The sequence below is a fragment of the Dromaius novaehollandiae genome, chromosome 1 (genome assembly GCF_036370855.1).
Source record: "Dromaius novaehollandiae isolate bDroNov1 chromosome 1, bDroNov1.hap1, whole genome shotgun sequence".
Lineage (NCBI taxonomy): Eukaryota > Metazoa > Chordata > Aves > Casuariiformes > Dromaiidae > Dromaius > Dromaius novaehollandiae.
The window spans coordinates 33,954,969-33,975,706 of NC_088098.1; the positions used below are offsets into that span (position 1 = coordinate 33,954,969).

Genomic DNA, 20,738 nt, shown 5'->3' on the forward strand with positions numbered 1-20,738 from the left:
ACAGTAACATACATTCAGAATTCAGTAATTTATAACTCAACTATGGCTGGAATGCAGTAGATAGCATGCTAACTGCAGAAAAGAAGCTATGAATCCTGACTTCAGGAAGACAAAAATAGTCATAGAATAAAATTACCATTTTTTAAGTTTGCCCTGGAGGATCTACACTAATTTTTTAATGATTCAGTGTTTGGCCTTGCCAAGTATTTTCTAATGATCTTAGTCAAGAGATTTCATAAGCTTTTAGTGTTTCAGTACGAAGTACTCTCACAATATCTTTCCCAAGAAAATCTTGACACCCTGAGTCCTAAAGGCTCTAAAGCCAGAAGGCAAATGGAAAGAATCAAAGTTTTACTTGTATAGCTATTTATTTGTGCATTGGCTGGGTTCATAATGTGTTTTAATTATTTTAGATTGGCAGTATTAGCACTGGTTCCTATTACAAGCTGCCTACTCTTAAAAACTTTGTCTTGTTTTTTCTGAAACAAATCTGAAACCCATTGTCACGCTGAAGTGCTCTTGCCTAAACATCATTCAGTATTGCCAAAATACAAGAGCTTGTGGGTGACCTTATTCTGATCTGTCCTTGTGGGACTTGATTTCTGTCAGCTCCTGCAGGATACTTCCAGCTTGTCTGAATACTTTGGAGTTTTTCCTCCCTTCAACTTCTGCAGTCTGCTGGTAAGCCATTTCAGAGATCGTGAATTGTTCAAATTAATCCCCTTTCATTTGGATTAAGGTTTGGACAGATCAACTCCCTGAGTTGATTTACCATGGAAGCAAAGGGTGCAACACAAAAGCTGAGCAGAAAATATGAGGCCATGGAAAGAATGAGGTTGCAGCAGCACTGGTTGTTTCAGCTCTTGCCGCATAGCCCCCTAGCCTACAGATCTAGTCTCCTGCTTGCACTTAACAGGCTGTTCCTCCTCTGGTGGTTGAGCTGCAACATTCCAGCTACCCCAAAATTGCAAGTTCAAAGCGTATCTTTTCTCAAGCTAAATGCTCAAAGTGAACAGCAGCAGACCAGCAAGCATTCAAAGATGAAGTTGCAGGAAACAATCAGAACATACTGCAATTTAAATAGGCACCAGATGTGAAAACTGACTTTTGGTCTGAGGCAGCTTAACCACATCATGCAATATAGTTTTTAGACTGTAGTATTGTACTGCAAGCATGGCAGGCTAAGACTGGGTTCACATGCAGAACTTGTATTTATCAGACCAACTGAACTGACAAAAAAAAGTCTGACATACCTCTTCTCACTTCTCTTACCTAGAGGCAAGCATCAGTCTTTGTATATACACTTAATTTAGAATGGAATGTAACATCTTCGAAAAGGATCAAGCAAGAACTAAAGGTTTTGGCTTTAAATGCTTAAAACTTGAGCTTAACTGAAGCTATGAGAAGCTATTCTTAGTTGAAGAAGGGTTTGAGTTCTGCATACTCAAAACTGCCAACTTTTTTCCTCAATTCAGATATTTTTCTCAAGAGCCCCTGAGGGGCAAGAGGAATGTAGGATTTTATAGCTGTTCAACAATAAACTTATTCTGACCTGAAAAGTTATTGTTTTGTTTTATTGATTTTTGGTACATTTTGGTACCTTGGGTCAGCACCTAACAGCAGCTGTGATTACAAAGCATAATGAACAGTTTTACTAACACAACAAAGCAGAACTACAGCTGCCTCAATTTGAAGGCAATCATAGCTGTAAACAGTGAGCTGCTGACAGTTTACAGAAAACCTGGGGGAGAGGGAGGAGAGGAATTCTTAGGGACCAGTGGCACAAGTTCCAAAAGAAAACTGAGAGTCAAAGGTTCAGATAAGACCTTTATTACAACACAGAGTTGATGACCTGTTTTGTACTTAAAAGAACGTATTTGGTCTCTTGGTGGTGAAACGTGGTTTGTGCTGGCGACGCAGAACTCTGTGTGGCAGAGGGAACTTGATTTTAGAATCCTGTAAGAAAAAAAAAGTTTCTCTATTAACTGAGATAACAGATGAATAATAGAAAATAATTTGCAGTAAATGGGTAAGTTGTGTTCAACTGTTAACTTCTATAGAAGTAAAGCATGCACAGATTAGATAAGCTTCATAGTAACTAACAACAGATGCATTGTGTAATTCTTATTAAAAGGAATACCTGTTAAAGGCAAGCTTTGTTCAACTTAAGGTATGCTTTCTCAATTTTACTTTCTCTCAAGTAGTTTAGCATTTAAAATCTTGATCATGATATAAAATGATTTTAAAGTTTGGTTCCTTTCCTACTTTTGTCTGCAAAGCAAATCTGGACCAGGCAAGAGAGCTCCCTTTCCAGTCCAGTAGGACTGGGACCCGCCAGCTACTGCCATTTTACTTCACTTACATGGAACTGCTTGACTGCTGGTCTGCGGCACTTGCTAGCAGCAATTTCCTCAACTTTCATGATCTGAATAGAGTGAGCACGGGCACGATGACGGGCTCCCATATCACGGTCTGTAACAAGAGAGCTCATTAAAAATAAATCCTAAAATAACTTAAGACATTTTCAGTTCAAAATCTTAATACCATCTTCTTGGTAAGTATTTGTAATGCTGTCCACCACTTTGCAAATTTTCAGGCAACTCTGCATACTACAAATAGCATTATTAGGCAGAATGATGGCAGAAGCACTAACCAGAGAACCAACATGCAACAGCACCTTCTTCCTGGAACTCATAACCAAGCTTCTGCATGAGTGGCATCTTATTCCTGCTTGATTTCAAGAAGGTACACATTTACAGAGGTAAACTAATCAGGGACTATTTTATGTTTTGCACAAGAAAATGATGATTCAGAATCAATACAAAGTCAAATATCATTACAGGAAAAATATGAACTGAACTTGAATAAATATTCCCTTCCCCTTCCAAAAGGAAGATGCAGGTAAAGATAATTGCAACTTCTAGCTTTGTTTTTCTAAACAGACCCCAACTTTAGTTGAAGTCTTTAAATTTACATTTAGCCCATATGATTAGGCTCACAGGACAGGTGGAAGATATCCTTATATAGGCTACATCAAAATTCACTCATGTGGCAATCCAAATATATCACTGTCTTAAAATCATGATGTCAATAGCTATTTCACATAAGATGTAGCTATCTAAATATTCCTGTGCTCACAATACTTCCCATGAAGATGCAAAATACCCTTTAAAAACCTATCCTTCAAAAGTAGTCTGGAGCATAAAGGTATCAAAGTCATTATGTAATAACAAATTAGGTAAATTCTCAGACCTCTTAAGTAGTCCTTCAGTATGTTAATTAACAGGAATGTATTATAAATTACATGTAGGACCTTAAGTTTCACTTTCAACAGCACTTCAGCTGTTGAAAGGCGACAAGATACATATAATATTTGCACACATGACAAGAACATCATTACTAGGAACAATATTCTTTGGGTTTTTGTGTGCATTTTGCAGTGTTTTGAATACTGAATTCAGATGTCAACAGCATCAGCTATACAAATGCTCTCTCTCAGCTACTTTATATAACAGACTGAAATCAGGACAACCTGTGGTCTTCTCTGAACTAAGACTGAGATCTTTGAGCAATGTAAATTACAGAAAAAAAAACATGTTTAGGAAATCAAGTTTCCTAACTTAGCTCTCCAGAGGACAGATCCTAGTATGTTCCACATAGTATCAGCAATATTCTTTCCAGAAGACTTGGAAAAATATTTTCAATTTGTTTTAAAAAGTAGTAAGAAACAAGAAATATATACAGCACCTAGAGGTCACAAAAATCCTCACCTATATAGCAAAATTGAGGACTAGAACTGCAAAAAGTCACAGCAAGATCAAGTGGAAATATTTTCAGCTAGAGAAACTGTCTAAGAAATGGTAATGAACAAAATACCACAAACATTACACATATGCATCCATGGACTTCTCCAGCAGCTTCCCATTTTATTTTTCCAGTGTTTTAGTTACCTTATCATGGATCAAGTCAGTACTCCTACTTAAGCTTTACATCCACTTTAAGATTTAAGCTTCTCTTCATATACTGGTCCTAACCTTTTATCTCAAATGGTTATATGTACTTACAGCACTGAGTGACAGCACCAGCAGTGGTCAAATCCCTGTACTCTCTGTACATGTTGTGAGTTCCACTACGAGAATCATAGCGTAGCCAAATACCAAAATTTTTTACCCGCAGAGGGGACTTCTCATACACCTAGAATTACACAAGAGCACAGAGCACAGAAATAGTTACAGAGAGCAGTACACCATCAGCATTTTACAAGTTTAAGAATAAATATGTTACAGCTCTAACAAAAGCAATACAGATAGCTTTACTATCTAAAACAACTACTTACTCTCTTTCTCCATACCATCATAGCTACAGTAAAGTCTCTAGTAATTCAATGTGGAAATGAAAACATACTTAGATTTCAGCAGTTAAATCATCTTCAAAGGAAGTGGAAAATAACATCCTTCCAGCAATAAAATGTTGACATACAAGCATGCAAGGGTCTATTTTCCAAGGATTACAAAGGTCCAGATGTTCTTCAGAGATATATACCACAATGAAGCTAGCATAAGAACAAGGCAACAGCACTACCTACAGTAGTGATATATTTTATCACAATTCTGAAATGTTGTTTAAGTTAATTTTTTTAATCTCATTTGACATATACAAATACTTAAGGAGTAGTTGTCCAGTTTCACAGCAGCTGATGGCAAAGAAAATTGAACTTCTTCAGTAACAGTATTTTACATAAATTCCTGCTATGTAAAACAGATGGAATGTCTTAAAAGCCTCCAAGACCGCCAGGATTTTATGCCGTACCTGGCCACAGTACACGATCTCTCCAGATGACTTCTTCATCTTTTTCAGCTGGGAAACGAAGTACCAGAACCGGGACTTGGCAACAACATGGTTGGGGGCAAAGATCCGCATCCGATAAAGAGGCGGCGTCCGGCATTTCGGCGTGGGCAGGCAGCGCCCCACCACCTTGTACTCCCGCAGCTGGAGAGGGAACGAGACACAGCAGCAGCCGTGAGCCCCCTCCGCGCCACTACGGCGCCGCGCCAGCCCCGTCCCGCCAAAGACGCCACGGCTCTGCCCGCGGACGCAGCCGCGGGAGGAAGGAGGAACTGGGGAGGACGGAGGACACCGGCTCCCGCTGAGGGGAGCGAAACAGAGCCGCCCGCCCGGGCCGCGGCCCCCGGCCAAAGGCGCCGCAGCCTCCTCACGCGCCGGCCAGGAGCGGCGCCGCCGCCATGTTGGCTGCTCGCCTCCCTCCTAGGCCGGGCCGCAGCTCCCGGCCGCGCGGAGGCCCCACTCGAGCGCCGCGAGCCCTAGCCGCCGCCGCCGCCACCATTCCCCTCCCCCCCACACACACACACAGAGCCACCGCTGCCCAGCCCGTGGCGCGTCCAGGCCGCGGGGCCTCACTCACGGTGCCCGACGCCTTCATAGTGCTGCCGCCTCGACCGCCCCCAGGAAAAGAAAGGCCTGGTGCGCAGCAGCGTCCCTGCACCCGCCGGCGGCTAGCCCCGCCCCCGCGGCACCCTCTTCGCCTATTGGCTGGGGGCAGAGCGCGATTGGATGAGGCAGCTATCTGTCTGCGCGCGCAGCCGGCTGACGTCGCTTCCGGGGGAAGCGGGCAGGCTCGCATGGCTGCACCGGTGGCGCTGGTGCGGGACTTCCCTGTTTCCTGTGCCCCAAGTCCGCGCCGCCCCGTGCCCTTGGGTGCTGCTCGATTTTTGGTGGTAACAAATTTTTCGACGGACCTGGTCTGCCGTGGGTGCGTGTCACGCGTGCACGTGCGTGTCCGCGCCGGGGCGGGCAGGTGACCCGCGTCCTGCCTCCCCCGTGCTGCCGTCGTGGCCGCCCCAAAGGGGCCGCACAGCCGCCCGTGGGGCAGGCGGCAGGTCAGCGGGCCCGCAGAGGTGGCCCTTGGCCGGCGGCCCCTGGAGGGCACAAGGTTGCTAACTGCAGTGAGTTTTGCCTCTCTGAATTCCCTTACGGCACCGCAATTTTGTATTTTTATGATGTTAGTTTTGGTATGATATCGGTTGCCACATTTTATGGTTCGGTTTTGATATGGTATTTTTCCCCCAGTTTGTCCCGAGTATTTGTATTCCTGTATGCTATTAATAAGAAACAGTTCTGCAGTAACTATGGATTAAGTTTTCTCCTTAAACATTGTGCAGGCTATGGTTTTGCAAATTGCCCTTCCAGAGCTGTGAAACTTTTTTTTTTTTTAACTGAAAAAGTACTATAACAGTAGAAACTGCCGTGGTGAGGCACGTTATTTTGTAATATTTGTTCCTGCACTTCTTTGTGTTCAGCCTCTTTCTTTAAGTCTCATTTTACAAATGTGCACACTTTCAGACATACTAAAACGCTCATAAATTTGATGGTAGCACAATCATTTGCAGGACAGAGACCAATGCTGTATTAGTCAAAGTCAGATAAACTGCCTTGTTCATCTGCTTAAAGCTAAGCAGGTGGTGCTGCTTTTGTGGAACTTAGGCTTAGGCCCTTTTAGTGCGGGTTATTGAACAAGTTATTCTGGTCGGAATTACGACGCTAACGTCACTTCAAAGGAACGCGTTGTGTCCTAGCTTAACATGCAGCGACATGACCAGCCACAACTAATACTCTCAGCTTTCTTGTCGATGGCATACGCAGGAGAGAGAACGAAACAAAATCTCTAGATTCTGGAGCGAACTTATGGGTGGAACAGTGCAGTCTTGATTTATGAAACCGATTGATTTTACAATGTTATTTTACGGTCGCACGCACGACTGCCTCATAGCTATCTGTTAAGTCTCTAATAACTAGTGCGTAAAGCACGTTTTAGGGGGGGAAAACGTTTTTGATAGCTACATTGTGCCTTTTGGATGCGCATAAAATATTTCCATCTCGCACCTGCCCACCTCGCCGATGCCATGCCGCCCAGCGGCGGTGGGGGAAGCCGCCGGCGCGACGCTTTCCTGCCTGCCTGAACGTGGCCGCAGCCTCTGCAGGCGGGGCCTGCTCCGCGCCCGCCCCCCCTCCCGAGAGGCCCCGCGGCCGGGGAGGTGATGTATCCCGGCATGCCCGGCGGCTCGCGGCCGGGTGGCAGAGGGGGAGGTGAGTGCGCGGGTCGCCCCCGCCTCCCCACGCCGGCGCGGAGGGTGCCGCAGAGCACGCCGGGAGCTGTAGTCCGGTGGCGTGGCTTCCGCGCGGCTGGCCGGCGGGCGCGAGGGGCGGGGGCGTTTTCCCTTCCCGGGGCGGGCGACGGCCGTTTCGCACGCGCGAGGGCGGCGGCACCTCCCCTTGGGCCGCCTCCTCCTCTTCTCGCCGCCAGCTGAGGCGGCGCGGCGCGGCGCGGCCTGGCCCGCTCCCTATGCTCGTGGCGCTCTCGGAGCTGTGGGGGTCGGAGCCGGCAGCGCCGCCGCGATGGCGGAGTGACCGGGAAGGTAACGGCGGGGGGTGACGCAGCCGCGGGGCGGGGGGCGCAGGGCTGTTGCGCCGTTGGCGGGCGGGGGCTGCAGCGCGCCCCTCGCCCCGGCGCCAGGCCGAGGGGAGGCGGGCCGGGCCGGCGCCGGGCTCTGCCGAGCCCTGCCGAGCTGCTCTGCCGGTTCGCTTAAGCCCGGCGCCGCCGCCTCGGCAGCTGTTAGGGGAGGGGGGGGACGGGGAGGGTGCCGCAGCCTGGCCCTGCCGAGGGGAGCGGGGGTGCCGGGGGCCGGCTCTCTGCCCCCGGCCTGCCGCATCGCTGTGAGCCGTCCGGGGGGGGGGGGGGGGACTGGAAAAGGTCTAAGAAATACCAGGATTTTTCTTTTCTGCTTTAAAGCTTTAGGTTGCAGTGCGCTTATATTCCCGCTGGTGCGGGACCTGTCTCAGTCTGTGTCCTGCTTTATACCTTCGGTGAGGGAGAAGGTAGCCATAAGCTCTTAAACTGCAGCGTGAGGGGATGGCCCTGCCCACGTACCTCCATGTTCAGCTGCCCTCGGCGGGCTCGCAGGCAGCGGTCCGCGCTGCCCTACGCGCGGGAGCCGGCGTCTGGCTCGGCTGCCGGCCACTGCAGCGGCCGCGCGGCCGAGGAGGAGTGCTTTGTCACTCCGCAGTGACCCGAGGAAGGGATTGCAGAGGTTAAGTTACAGCCCCGGTGTCTTCGCTGCGGATCTGGAGGCCATGGGATGTGCGTGCCTGGTCACTGCTGCTGGCAGAGCTTTTGAGCCATGCGGAGAATGGCGTTGGCTCTTTAGCGGAATCCGTTGAGGGGGCAAGAAAACTTTAGTCCTCACAGAGAATTTCTGGCCAGTAAGAATATGCCTGACACCAACACCTGATCTGTCACTCCCCAAAAGAAGAACTTTCTAGTCCAGTTTAAAAGTTTGAGCAGTGACCATTACAGAGGTGTTCATTTCAAGTATACTTTGTATACATAATTGTAAATTTCTAAGAGTCTGTAAATATGTTCAAGATTTGTGACAAGCAAAACAAAGCTCTAAAAAGAATGTAAGAGATGATCTTTCCCTATATTTATTTTATTAGGGAGAAAATTCAAGGGAATTAAAATGAAGTGTGTAGCTGGCTCCCTGTGTGCTATCACAATTTTGTATGTACCTAAAACAAGTGCTGTAAATGAGGTATTCTTTAATTACTAATTGGTCTAATGGTTAACATCTGTAGTCAAAATGCTGTGAACGCTTTCATTGTTAGGGCATGTCTGGACCCAAGTTACACACCTCTGACCATGTTAGTTTTTTTACAGCAGCAATCCTTCCTACACAAAGTGTGACCACAGTTTTTTTCCTGCATTAAAGCAGACTCTACCATTTTAAATATTTGATACTTGAGAGGGAATAGACTGTCTTGGTGAGAAGAATGTATACCTGTATGACCTTGCTGTAAAGGACTGTGCTCTCCTAACTGTAGTAAGATCAAATTGCCAATGAACATAGTGTACCAGTTTAAAAACAAAAAAACAAAACAATTCTGCATAAATAAGGCTTAGTACTTCCTACACAGCTACATATTAACTCTTAATGTTGCTAATTCATACTGTTTTTAAATAAAGCTTGATTTTAAAATGAGTTGTTACGGCATTTGAACTGATCTTCTGAGATGGCTATTCCATTAAGTATCGTCTAGAGTTGACTAGCCAACTGAAACTCTTAAAACAGAGTATGTGGTGGAAGATCAAATTTTAAATGTGCTTATGTAGCATACGTAAGTTATTTAGAATTGGGTAGCATTGTTAGCTAAACATGCGACGAGAATACATCCTTGAGTCAGGTTACTTTTAACAGCAAAACTTGTCACCGGTCTGTAGAAGATTAATCTTTTGAGCAGATGATATAGGGATATCATCAGGAAAATATGCTTGTATATGTTAGGAGTTTTATTTATATAACTGTGGACCACACCCTAACTGGAAGATGCTGTCAGAAAAGCATTTTCCCCTTAGCATTTTAACTTTATTTTAATCTTCTGGCTGTTTTGGGCTAAGAAGTTGGGGGGAGGGTACAGAGAGAGGAGACTCAGTAGAGCAACTTTAATCCCTAAAGGTTTTGACCCTGAGCAGACTTGCTCTGTATTGTAAGGTAGTGTGTGAAGCTTGTTTGCCACGAATCATTACTTTGTTCCAGAATAGAGAATTTTCTAGTTTCGCTGCTGTCAAGACCTGCATTTTTTTTTTTTTATGGACTGAGTTCTGCTTATGATGCATTTTGTTATGATTTACTCTAATGAGTTTTATAGAAGTGTATATTTGTCATCATATTAAATGCTGGGCTTTCTTTTGCATGCTTGCTGTCAATTGTAACCATGCCTCCTTTCTTGCTGTGGGGGAGGGTGAACAGTGGAGCATGCATGAGACATGCAATACTAAGAAATCGGAAGTTCTACCTATAGGCATGTAGGCAGTTTCTAACCACAGTTCCTTTGTATTTCATCTCTTCCTCATGCCTATCATCTTGCTTTCCCCCCACATCCTGCCTACTTATGGAATAAGGCCTTATTTCAGGCCTAATTTACTGTGCTACCATATTGGATTTTTTTTTAAGCTCTTGCTGTTTAACAGCAAGAGTGTTTGACAAAACCTTCTTATCTATTGTGTTTAATCAAGAGCATTGCAGAATGGCTTGTAGAGCTACATGATCTCTTCAGAACATTTGTCCAGCTTGGTTGTTAGTTTTGCACAGAATTTTCTTAAAAAAGAAATTACTAGTAAATTAGCACCCATTGTAAAGAACAGGAAACTTGATTAACGACTCAGTATGAAGTATTTTGTGGTTAATTTCTGTGACACTTCTCCTGTTTGTGCTTGCTTTAGAAGAAAGACGTCCTGATGGTTTTGCTACTCTAGAGGAAATACTTTATAAATGGTTTTATGAAACATCTAACAATATTTGAGATGAGTAGAGATGCATATTTTTGCACTTGCTAGCCTTGTGAAATGGTAGACATTCTCTGTTAATTACAAACATTAATTTTTTGAAGAAAGCTCAAATATATGAGAACTTTAAATTTCCTTATTTCTTTAAAATAGTTTATTTTCTAGACAAATTCTAGTATCGATGAAGGACTTGAAATTTCTGATGTCTGTAGTAGAAGTATGTATGTTGCTGTCTTGGTGGGGTGCACACTATATGTTTGAGTTTTGTGTGCAAACTGCTGTGGTTGTTGCTGTCATGCTTTTAAGTTCGGTTGTGATGCGGAGCAAAAAAAGTTGTTCTTTCTCTATTTTCAGATGATTGTAGTTTCCCCTCTAGAAGAAGTGGGCAAGGCTGTTAGGAACAGGAAACAAAGAATATAGCAACAAAGATGGATGAACAAGCCCTTTTAGGGCTAAACCCAAATGCCGATGCAGACTTCAGACAAAGAGTACGTAGTTAACTTACTTATCTCTCTAATAATTGGGGGTGCTATTTCAATGAAAAAAATCTAGTATTTTCTTGACCACATATTGTTGCTTGGTTAACTGACACAAAGGGATTGTGGTGGTGTGTACTAAACTGAAAGTCATACATGTATGTAAACTAAAGGATGTGTCACCATTGTTATGAAATTGCACTTAACATATGTAGAATTTATTTCTCTGGGCTGCAACTTTCAGTGCTTTCAGTTCTTTGTACTTGTTGCTTAGCACCTCAAGTAGATTCCCCCAGAATAAAAAATATCCACTGAAAACAGAGTTGCTTGCAGTTGTCCTTTTAATTCTTAGCTGTTTTGTGGATTTGAATGGCTTACCTACTTTTAGTGTCTTTTAATGAAATGTGTATTTTTAACTATTGACTAAAAGATAAGAAATGCTTATATGAAAAGGCATTAAAATTTCCACAACTATTTAAAGAGAAAAATTTTCTGCATACTGTTTATGAAATTGATTTGAGTGTCTACAGGATGGCCTCCAGTAATATCTTTAAGAATTGATGCTAATGTCCAAGAATGTGGCTTGATACATCCTGGTGTTGCAAAGGAACCTGTTAAATTTGTTTCCTTTGTGGGTGCTTGCCCTGCTTGGAAGGATGAATATAGTTAATTTTTAATGTTTTGTTAATAGAATGCCATTATCAGATTTGAAGCTTATAGATTTATTGACCTTTTAACCATGCAGTCTGTATGCTTTTGAAATACTTTGTAGTAAAAGGTGACTTAACATTTCAGTATTCACGTAAGAAGTAGCTTATATAAAGTAAGCTATCAAACAATTTTTTGTAAGACTGTTCAGTGTAAGGAAATACTAGTACTATCTCCAAGAAGTTAATTCTTGTTTTAATAACTAATTCAATCCATTGCATAATTACTTTGTGAAACTGATGAGTGGAAACAGTTATGTAGTAAAGAAAAACAAAACCCGCAGCCTTGAAATAGAGACTTTGCAGACGTTATTTCGATTCTATTAATCTACTGTGTTTCAAAAATTCCTTTATTGGCTTTATAACAGGCCATCCTAAATCTTAAAGCAATTAGATCAAATTAAATGTTAATAAAAGCATTTAGAAGGTCTGATGAGCAACTCAAGTATCTAAAACTGGGCAGAAATGGATAGTTCTTTCTAATCTCTTTTATAGATTCATAAACTAGACAATTGTCAGGTGATCAATGAAACATTGTATGTGAATGTTTCTTGAGCTTGAGGTGTAGAGTATAGCCAGAGTGGTCCGGCAAGAATACTGAGTTGGTTTCGGTGAAAAATTTAAATGTCTTTTTACTTAGAACTTGTGAAAAGAATTGGATCTTGGACTTGAACTTCCATCCTTGGAGATATTCAAAACCCAAGTAGACTAGTCTGTGAGCAACTTCCTCTAGCTGACCCTGCTTTGAGCTAGGAGGTTGGACTAGACTGTCTCCAGAAGTTCATTCCAACTCAACTCTGATTCTATGAATTTTATATTAAAGTAACAAAATCTTTATATTGGATGTAAAAATAAAATGGACACCTTTAGTATTAGCATTTGCAGAAATACTCGTGCAGCGTGGTAATGAAGGAGCCATATAAACTCTTGGCTATATCCAAATACAGTTCATGCTTCCTGAAGGAGTAGAGTTTAAATGCGAGTCTAATGTGAATGAGATGTCTTGCTGTGGAGGGTTTTGGGGTTTTTTTAGGGGGTTTTGGTTGTTTTGTTGTTTTTAATGAAACATCTTTGGACGCTTGCAGGCACTAGCCTACTTTGAGCAGCTGAAGGTATCTCAGGATGCTTGGCAAGTCTGTGCAGAAGCATTAGCTCAGAGTATATACAGGTAATGTATCTAAGAATCATTTGCAATATGTTTGGGTCAGCTTGTTTTTAGCTCTACAGCATAACAGCGAGGGAAACTATGAACCAGGTAATTGGGAAGCTGTACATTAAAATGGATTTAATGCATACAATTTTAGTGACACTATTGATTTGTAACTTGTGTATTATGTCTTCCAGGGAGGAGCAATGTATAAATAAAGCTCCATATTAATTTAATAGCTGAAAAAAACATTGCTTTATGAAATCCAAGAAAAAAGAATGTGTTCTAGTGCCTCGATATTATAGAAGTATTGTCTTTTGGGGGGGGGGGAGGGGAATGCTGGGAATGTTTTAATTGTGAAAACATGGGCTTTATATGCAGTAAGCTTGAAAATAGTTCATTGTTCCCACTCTCCTACTGAGCAGGCCATCTCATTTTTCATGAAACTGATACAAAGCTTGTGTAGTCACTAGTATTTTTGCATGAGAGCATGTATTTATATCTCAAACACTACGTTGTTCCTTTATCATAGAATCGCACAATAATTCAGTTTGGAAGGGACCTCAGCTATGTACCTCCCAAATAACAATAAGAAAATAGTGATTTACAGTGAATGCTTCTTTTTGTACCATATTTATCAAAACTTCTCTGACTACATCGGAGTAGACAGTGTTTTACAAAACCATGCAAAACTCAAAAAGAGCAGTTTCTGTTCTCCATTTACTAAAATGCATGCTGATTGTTGTTAAAAGTTTTAGTCTAAGATAAATGTAATAACTATAGCATGTAGAATGGTTCTCCTTAGTCTATATCTCAGTGTGTCTTTAGCTTTGCTGTTTAGACACAGTGTGCAACTCTCACCCAGTGTACTAATGGTCCCCTGAACATATTATTGAAGCTTAATAGTTTGGGTTGTTTTTTTTTTTTTTTTTTTTAAGACAGGATGCAGTAGTTATTGTAGTATTGTATGTTCAAGGCAGAAATGAAAGAACAATGGGTTGGTGGAGATAGGAAAAAAATAGAAATATTAATTTAATAATTGCTCACTTTTAACATATGAACTGCTCAAGTATTTGTCACTTTTATTTTTAAGTAACAGCGGTAGCTTTTTTCTAATGTATAGCAATTCTTGATTTGCTAAAGGGACCACTGGTCTACAATAGTTGAGAAATATTTCTTTCTTTCCAAAGGAGTGCAGAATATTGCCACAAAGTAACAGAAGTATTTTTCTTTTCTAGTGATGATCACATCAAATTCTTTTGCTTTCAAGTTCTAGAACATCAAATTAAGTTCAAGTGAGTAGTCTTTCTTGATACCAACTGTGTAAAACTATTTAATTTCCATTTTTATGCTGTTTTCAAAGACTTTCAATGGTACCTGTCATTCCTACCATTCCTGAATAAAAGTTCCTAGAACCTTCATTCTGCAAGCCATTAGCTCAGTGTTATTGGTGAGGTGGCTTTAATCCAGCCCACAGGACTTTTCTTTGTATTCCTTCACCTTTTTTTGGAAGAAGAGTAGTTTTTTATGAACTCATGCTCTGCTCAGCTAGTCCAACCTGTGCATGGCTCAACATGGAGCCAGTTACCACGAATGGCATTAAACTTCCTTAACCCTTCCCCCCGGAGTGCCCCTTACTCTGCCCTCTTGCCAATTTCTGCAGAAAAGAGTTTGGGTTCTGCACGTGGCAGCCATATTCAATACAGAATCCTAGACAAAGCTCTATTCACGCAATAAGCATGGCAGAGATGTTACGAGCAAATAGTCTTTTGGCTGTGAAGTCTTTACATAGTGTCATAATTTTAGGGAAAAATTAATTTAAAATATAGATTTCATTGCATGGAACTACAGTTGTTCTGCGCTTGGGCCTGGACCTTCACATCATGGCAGAGATGTCTGCCTCTTGGAGTACTGACGTGACTGGTTGCAATATACTGATCATGTGGGTCAGGCTTTAGATAGCAATAAGATATGTTTTGCAGGTGGGTTTCACAATTATGTTTTGGAGCAGAAATTTAAGACTTAAGTTTCTGAAGTTTTATTTACCTGGCTTTACCTCATTGTCCTCCCTCCTCCACTCATTCCAGTTCTGTCACCTGCTTCCTGCAGTACATTTTCCCCTTGTTTCATGCTTCTCATTTTCTTTCTCCAAGCATTTTAAGGTGGGATGCTTTTTTCTTCTCCTTAAAAAGTAGGTAGGTGAAAGAGGGAACACTGGGGCCCCATTCAGCAGCTGTTAGGGTCTGTACTAGAGCCTTAAGCAGCTTGGAGGAATAATTGCAGGGAGAGTCTTACTTCCTCTAGTCCTAGAAAGGAACATGTTGTGTGGGTAGTATTTGAAGTAGGCTGGTTATAATGCTAAATTCTGCAAAGACTTGTATACGTATCACCTAAATGCCAATTGCTTACTTGCTTTTTTATTTTGACTTATCTGTGGTAATGAACACACTGTAGGCAACCGTGTGAAGGACTTGCTTGTGTTCAGTGTTGACAGAATATTTGAAGAGTGTACTAAGCAAGCTTGAGTATATAGAAATGTCTATTCTTTCTCCCCATGGGTTATGGTCAAATGTGTGTATTTTTTTTAGGGTAATAAGTTATGTCCCCAATAGTGAGGCAGCCTTTCTGCAAAACTTCAAGCTTCTACTCCAATGCAAGAGGCACTAATGCCTCAGTGTGGTTCATTATTATGGGTGAAATATCTTTCCTTATTCTCTCTCTAAGACTTTGATTCAGAATTGTAACATGCAAATAGTTGTGTGAATACCTTTTCTAGGAACCTTTCATTTATACTGCTCTGCAGTACAGATTGAAATAGTTTTTGCCTTATGGCGTGTTGCAGTTGTCATGAAGCAAAGTCATATTTTGATCTTGTTACACTTTATTTCAGATATTCTGAACTTACTGAAGTCCAGCAGCAGCTAATAAGGGAAACACTCATAACATGGCTGCAAGCACAGGTAAGTGTGTTTCTTCACAGCAGTCTTACATTAGCTGGCTAGCGTAATGTGTTCAGTGCAGGTTAAGTGTCCAACCTGTAATCCAAGTTTAAATGTGACTTCCTGAAAAAATACAGTATCTGATAGTGAAAAGCTTTGAACATGCTAATCTTCATTAAAAATTCTTTAAATTAACTTTTGCTGAACAACAGACAAGAACAACACAGACAAGAAGTCTGTGCTTGAACTTTTTATTACTGAATATAAAACTTTTACATCAGGTAATGATGAGTTGTTTAATCATGTGCCAAATGTGGAGTATTAAAAGTTTCCCTTTAGAGAGGTATAATCCAGATTCCTTGTGTTCCTGGGTTTATGAAATAGGAGCAGTAATTCTGTTTTTAGCCTAACTCCTATCTATTAGAGTACTAGCAGATATTCATAAATGAACAAAAAGACTACTCAGGCCATGCCTTTATTAATATTATAGTAGTATATTGACTACTCTTTCTTGTGTCAGCAAAGGACCAGTAAAGTTTCCTCAGTTTTCTTAGCCTGTCAGAATCACCTAAGTCGTACTGCTGACAAAACATCTTGATTTTTCCCTCTATGTCGCCTTCATGCTGTATATGCACTTTTCCTCCCCCTCCTTTATAACATAACCTTTCAATGATGGTCAGGTTATAAATGATTCCATGTTAGTCATCATTTAGCCCAACTGTAAGTACGTAATCTTGGAAGGTTGGTGAATGAATTCTAATTTTTGCTGATTTTCATAAAGTCCCCTCTAACTGATTTCCTTCCTATGTCAAGAATTAATAAAATGAAATATTATGTTAATGTGTTTCAATGTAGTTTGAAGTTAATTTTGGAAGCAGTTATGGGGGGGGGGGGAAATAACTCTTTCTGCCTTTTGAAGAGAGTTTATCTTCCCTACATAGTAAAAGTGCAGGGGTGTGCTTCCACTTCATAGCAGTTGACATGCACTTTATTAGTCTGAATTGTCATTAGCTTTTGCTGGAATTAGCTACCGTAGCTGAAATTGCAGTAAATATCAGTTGGACCCAAGACTTTGCAACCAGCAAAACCATCAAGTGGGCTGATACAAATCATGCCTATATCTACCATTATCTAGCTGTCGTTTTGCTTATTCTGCACTAGAAATTCCTATTTGCTTTGTTTGCACAAAATTGAACAGTAAGAATGGGATATAATACATGAAACTTGACATAATACTTGAAAATCATTGTGAAATGGATTAAAATTGTTTTTAATTTCTCTTTGTGGCAAATTGCCCCATTTAGGTGGAGTTTATAGAAAACGAGTAGGGAGAGAAATTGGTAGTGTGACAGATTCCTTCTTTCCCTGATAAGCTGAGATTTAGAAGCACATCTCAATATTCTTAAAGCTAACATTTAACTTAGGAGCACAAGAGGACCATCTCTTGCTTTCTAGAAGTTGTTTTTTATTACTTCCACCAACTTAACAAACTTGCTGTTATTATTTAAATAATACCTGTAATGTCTTACTATTGAATAAAAGACTTTTTTTTAATTCATCCAGAGAGAATGTTGCCCCTAATTCATTAAAATTTTGCTGTTTTCTTCAAAATCATTGCAAAGATTAGGCTTTTTTTAATCTCCGCCAGTAAGAGAGAAGAGAGGAAATATATTAATCAGTGTACAGAAATCAACAAGCATAAATGATACTTCTCTGATCTAATAAGAATATACAAATAAAATATTTTGTTTCTACCAGATGCTGAATCCCCAGCCTGAGAAGACTTTTATTCGCAACAAAGCAGCACAAGTCTTTGCATTGCTTTTTGTTACTGAATATCTCACAAAATGGCCCAAGTTTTTTTTTGATATTCTATCAGTAGTTGACCTTAATCCACGAGGAGTGGATATGTACCTCAGAATCCTGATGGCTGTTGATGCTGAGCTGGTAGACCGTGATGTTGTTCATACATCAGAGGCAAGTTACAACTTTGCATTATCATTTTCTTTAAAGTTCAGAAGAGTTCTCTAGTTTAATTAGGGCAAAAGACTTGCAAAGATTTTTTTTTTCCTCCCTATGGCAGCTCTACCTTAGAGACATTAGGTGGTTTAGATCCAAGAGCCATGTATCATTTAATGCTCTTTATGGTTTCGTACTTTTCAGTTAATGAATTTTTTTGCTTGAAGTGCTCTTGCACCCCACAGAGAAGACCTAGCAAGCAAAAACTAATGAATTGAATTAGCCAATTTCATGTTAGAATGACTCATTTTAAAATGTTAATTTCTACTAGTGCATTTTTTAAGGAATCTTAATATCAAAAATCTGTTTAATGGTCTAGAGGACTATTTTTCTCTTTGTTAGCCTTTCCTCAGTGTTTGGGCGTTATGGGCGACAAATAAAAGAAAACCTAGGGCATTGATTGTTATTCCTTGCAGGGAGGAGTAATCTCCACTTCTGGGGTTTCTGACCTCTGTTTGAATTATTTATCTTGCTCGGACAAGCATTATCTGGAAGAGGATGTGAAAATGCTATTAGTTTATATTTTTCTATGACAAGATTAATTTATCCTTTTACTCTATTGATAGGAGGCTCGTAGGAACACCTTATTGAAAGATACTATGAGGGAACAATGCATTCCAAGTTTGGTGGAATCGTGGTACCAAATCCTACAAAATTATCAGTATAATAACTCAGAGTTGACATGCCAGTGCCTTGAAGTCGTTGGAGCTTATGTGTCTTGGATAGATTTGAGCCTGATAGCCAATGAAAGGTAGGAGTTTTTTTGATGGCACATCTTTGTAAAAATAACCTTCATAGCACGCTGATTGTATTTCTATGATACTACATTAAAACTCATCTTTAAATAAAGACTAATTATACATTCATCTTTGTTTCTTAATAAAGCATTTCACTTTTCAAGCTGATATCATGGCCAAAATGGACATGCATAGTTTGCCAGATTCTCTGTGAAATGTATAAAATGCTGGTTTTAGTTGGTACAATAGACTTCTAACTGTTTTTTTTTAAAAAAAAAAAGCAAGTTGTAAATATGCGAACAAATAATATAAAGTTTCTATATGATGCTACTGTGTATATATAAAAATAACTTTTTTTTATTTTTTCCCCAGGTTTATAAATATGCTGCTAGGTCACATGTCTGTGGAAGTTCTCCGGGAAGAAGCCTGTGATTGTTTGTTTGAAATTGTAAATAAAGGAATGGACCCAACTGATAAAACAAAACTGGTTGAATCTTTGTGTCAAGTATTACAGTCTGCTGGCCTCTTCAGTATTGATCAGGTTTGTGAATTGATTTTGAATAAGAGTGAGTCAGAGAGTTCTTAAACAAGCAGACGAGCAGAAAACTACAAAATAAGTCTACGTCAGCAGGGGAAAATTGTGTGTGCCTCTGCACCAATGCTAAACATTTGTAGCAGTTTTATGATACTTAAATTAAGTTTGCTATTAGTATTTGTTATTTTTTTAAAAATATAATGTGTTTTATTTCCTTTGTCCTCACTAACTTTTTCTTTCTTGAATAAAGGTATTCTCCTAATACAATCCCATCACTTCTCCTTTTCTCTCCTAAAGTATACTGTGCTTACTGTTGTTTCTTCAGTGTTTCAGTGCCTAGAATCCTGCCTTCTAAATGATTCTGCGATAAGTACAAGTATTGCAGCCAAGGCAGAGATTTTTTAGGGTGAGACTTTAGACCAGCTGTACATGATTAGGCAGAGGAAAGAGATAGCATAAAACTTGAAGAAAGCTGTTATGCACGTCTGCACTGTCAGATACGAGGCTTGAAATTCTTACCTGTGAGCTGGGAAAATATACCTACCAGCCAAAGGCTCATTCCCTGTGCAGCTGCAGTGCATGAGGAGCAGCTGTTCACCACCTGCTATGGAGAAGGATGAAACAGTTCTTATAAGGCTCCAGTTCTCCAACTGCAAGACAGCTGAATTTTTCGTTGTAAAGCCTTCTTCAAATTCGTGTGTCTACTAGAATGCAGAAAATGTACATTCATTAATTCAGGAATCGTTCCTCTAAAAATCTTACCTCAGTCTCTTTGAAGAAGTCTTGCTATTCCTGTGCTTTTGTATGGTTTTGGCAGGGGGCAAAGCTTGGAATGGTTGTTCTAGCAATATTTCTCAATTCTAGTCAGGGGATTTTTGAGTACTTAAGTACTCAAAGTACAGTATTAAGTACTTTTAAGTACTTAATAATCAGTTGCTCCTAAAGGGATTACTGAAAATTTCTGCTCACTCATTATCAGTATTTCTGAAGTGAACTGTAGCTGTTAAATCTTTAAAGTTTTCCCATAAAGTGTCTTTTCCTTTTATCTACCATAGATTAAGCTGTGTATGTGCTTCACCTAGAATTATGAACCTACTTCTTGCTGTAAAGTGAAAAAAGAAACCAACTAATCTCAAGAGATGAATCAGTCTGCTCTTGTATGATGGAGGGCAGCCAGCTCTAACATTGCTTTCATTTTTGTCTCTCCATTCCACAGGGAAAACAAACCAGGCAATTATACTATCCACCTAGGAGACAAATGTTGCCTTTACGTTGCGCTATGTACATACTAAGCACAGGCAGTACTGTCTGTAAGCTCATGCATTTAAATCTGAATTCTGCTATTAGTTTCAATCAGACTTTTTTTGTTGCAGGAAGATGATGTGGATTTTCTGGCCAGATTTTCTAAGCTCATCAATGGGATGGGGCAAGCATTAATAGCTAGTTGGACTAAACTCGTAAAAAGTGGTGATATAAAGAGTGCTCAAGACACTCTGCAAGCTATTGAAGCGAAAGTGGCCCTAATGTTGCAGCTCCTAATTCATGAAGATGATGATATCTCATCTAATATCATCGGCTTTTGCTATGACTACCTTCACATCTTGAAACAAGTAAATATGTCTGGCTTCAGTTTAATGTCACTTTTTGACTTATTATTTTCTTTGATTTCTTGGGACTATATGAAGCAATACTTTGTGGAAGCTGATTGCAAAATAATCCTTTTAGACTAATTAGTATCTTTACTGGCCACAGGCATACTATTTACACAGTTTTTAAGCAATCTGAAGGAATTGGGTTAAGTCTTGTGTTAAGTGGAAAGAA

General features: G+C 40.6%; 2 protein-coding genes and 1 non-coding gene across 5 annotated transcripts in view; 1 reads left to right on the plus strand and 2 right to left on the minus strand.

Annotated features, from left to right (window-relative positions):
* Window positions 1-1,814: 1,814 nt before the first annotated feature.
* On the minus strand, window positions 1,815-5,562 carry RPL18A (ribosomal protein L18a). Its single transcript, XM_026092411.2, has 5 exons — window positions 5,423-5,562; window positions 4,810-4,989; window positions 4,065-4,194; window positions 2,363-2,472; window positions 1,815-1,956 (listed from the first exon to the last, which is right to left on the minus strand). Exons 1-5 carry the CDS (start codon window positions 5,438-5,440, stop codon window positions 1,864-1,866), a joined length of 531 nt encoding a protein of 176 aa, XP_025948196.1. The 5' UTR covers window positions 5,441-5,562; the 3' UTR covers window positions 1,815-1,863.
* On the minus strand, window positions 3,303-3,434 carry LOC112978738 (small nucleolar RNA SNORA68). The gene has a single exon (XR_003257998.1). It is a non-coding gene; the product is annotated as a small nucleolar RNA SNORA68 (small nucleolar RNA).
* Window positions 5,563-5,619: 57 nt separating the features above from the next.
* Window positions 5,620-20,738, plus strand: part of XPOT (exportin for tRNA) — a 30,059-nt gene continuing 14,940 nt past the window's right edge. Inside the window, exons 1-9 of one of the 3 annotated variants that reach the window (XM_026092374.2) lie at window positions 5,620-5,770; window positions 10,712-10,845; window positions 12,626-12,708; window positions 13,926-13,982; window positions 15,578-15,647; window positions 17,385-17,603; window positions 18,212-18,396; window positions 18,755-18,923; window positions 20,291-20,527. In XM_026092374.2, the coding sequence (XP_025948159.1) occupies window positions 10,786-10,845; window positions 12,626-12,708; window positions 13,926-13,982; window positions 15,578-15,647; window positions 17,385-17,603; window positions 18,212-18,396; window positions 18,755-18,923; window positions 20,291-20,527 (1,080 nt within the window). In that variant the 5' untranslated portion in view covers window positions 5,620-5,770; window positions 10,712-10,785. Of the gene's footprint in view, window positions 5,771-7,054; window positions 7,105-7,152; window positions 7,434-10,711; window positions 10,846-12,625; window positions 12,709-13,925; window positions 13,983-15,577; window positions 15,648-17,384; window positions 17,604-18,211; window positions 18,397-18,754; window positions 18,924-20,290; window positions 20,528-20,738 lie in introns of those variants that run through there. The other 2 variants (XM_064508541.1, XM_026092373.2) reach the window with 2 other exon arrangements.

What these genes read in the sequence shown, in the direction of transcription:
- RPL18A (XM_026092411.2), bottom strand. An exon ending in AGATCGTGTACTGTGGCCAG is followed by an intron (nt 4,195 to 4,809) that starts GTACGGCATAAA and finishes GTGTAATTCTAG; the next exon opens with GTGTATGAGAAGTCCCCTCT. An exon ending in TGGTGCTGTCACTCAGTGCT is followed by an intron (nt 2,473 to 4,064) that starts GTAAGTACATAT and finishes CTCTTGTTACAG; the next exon opens with ACCGTGATATGGGAGCCCGT.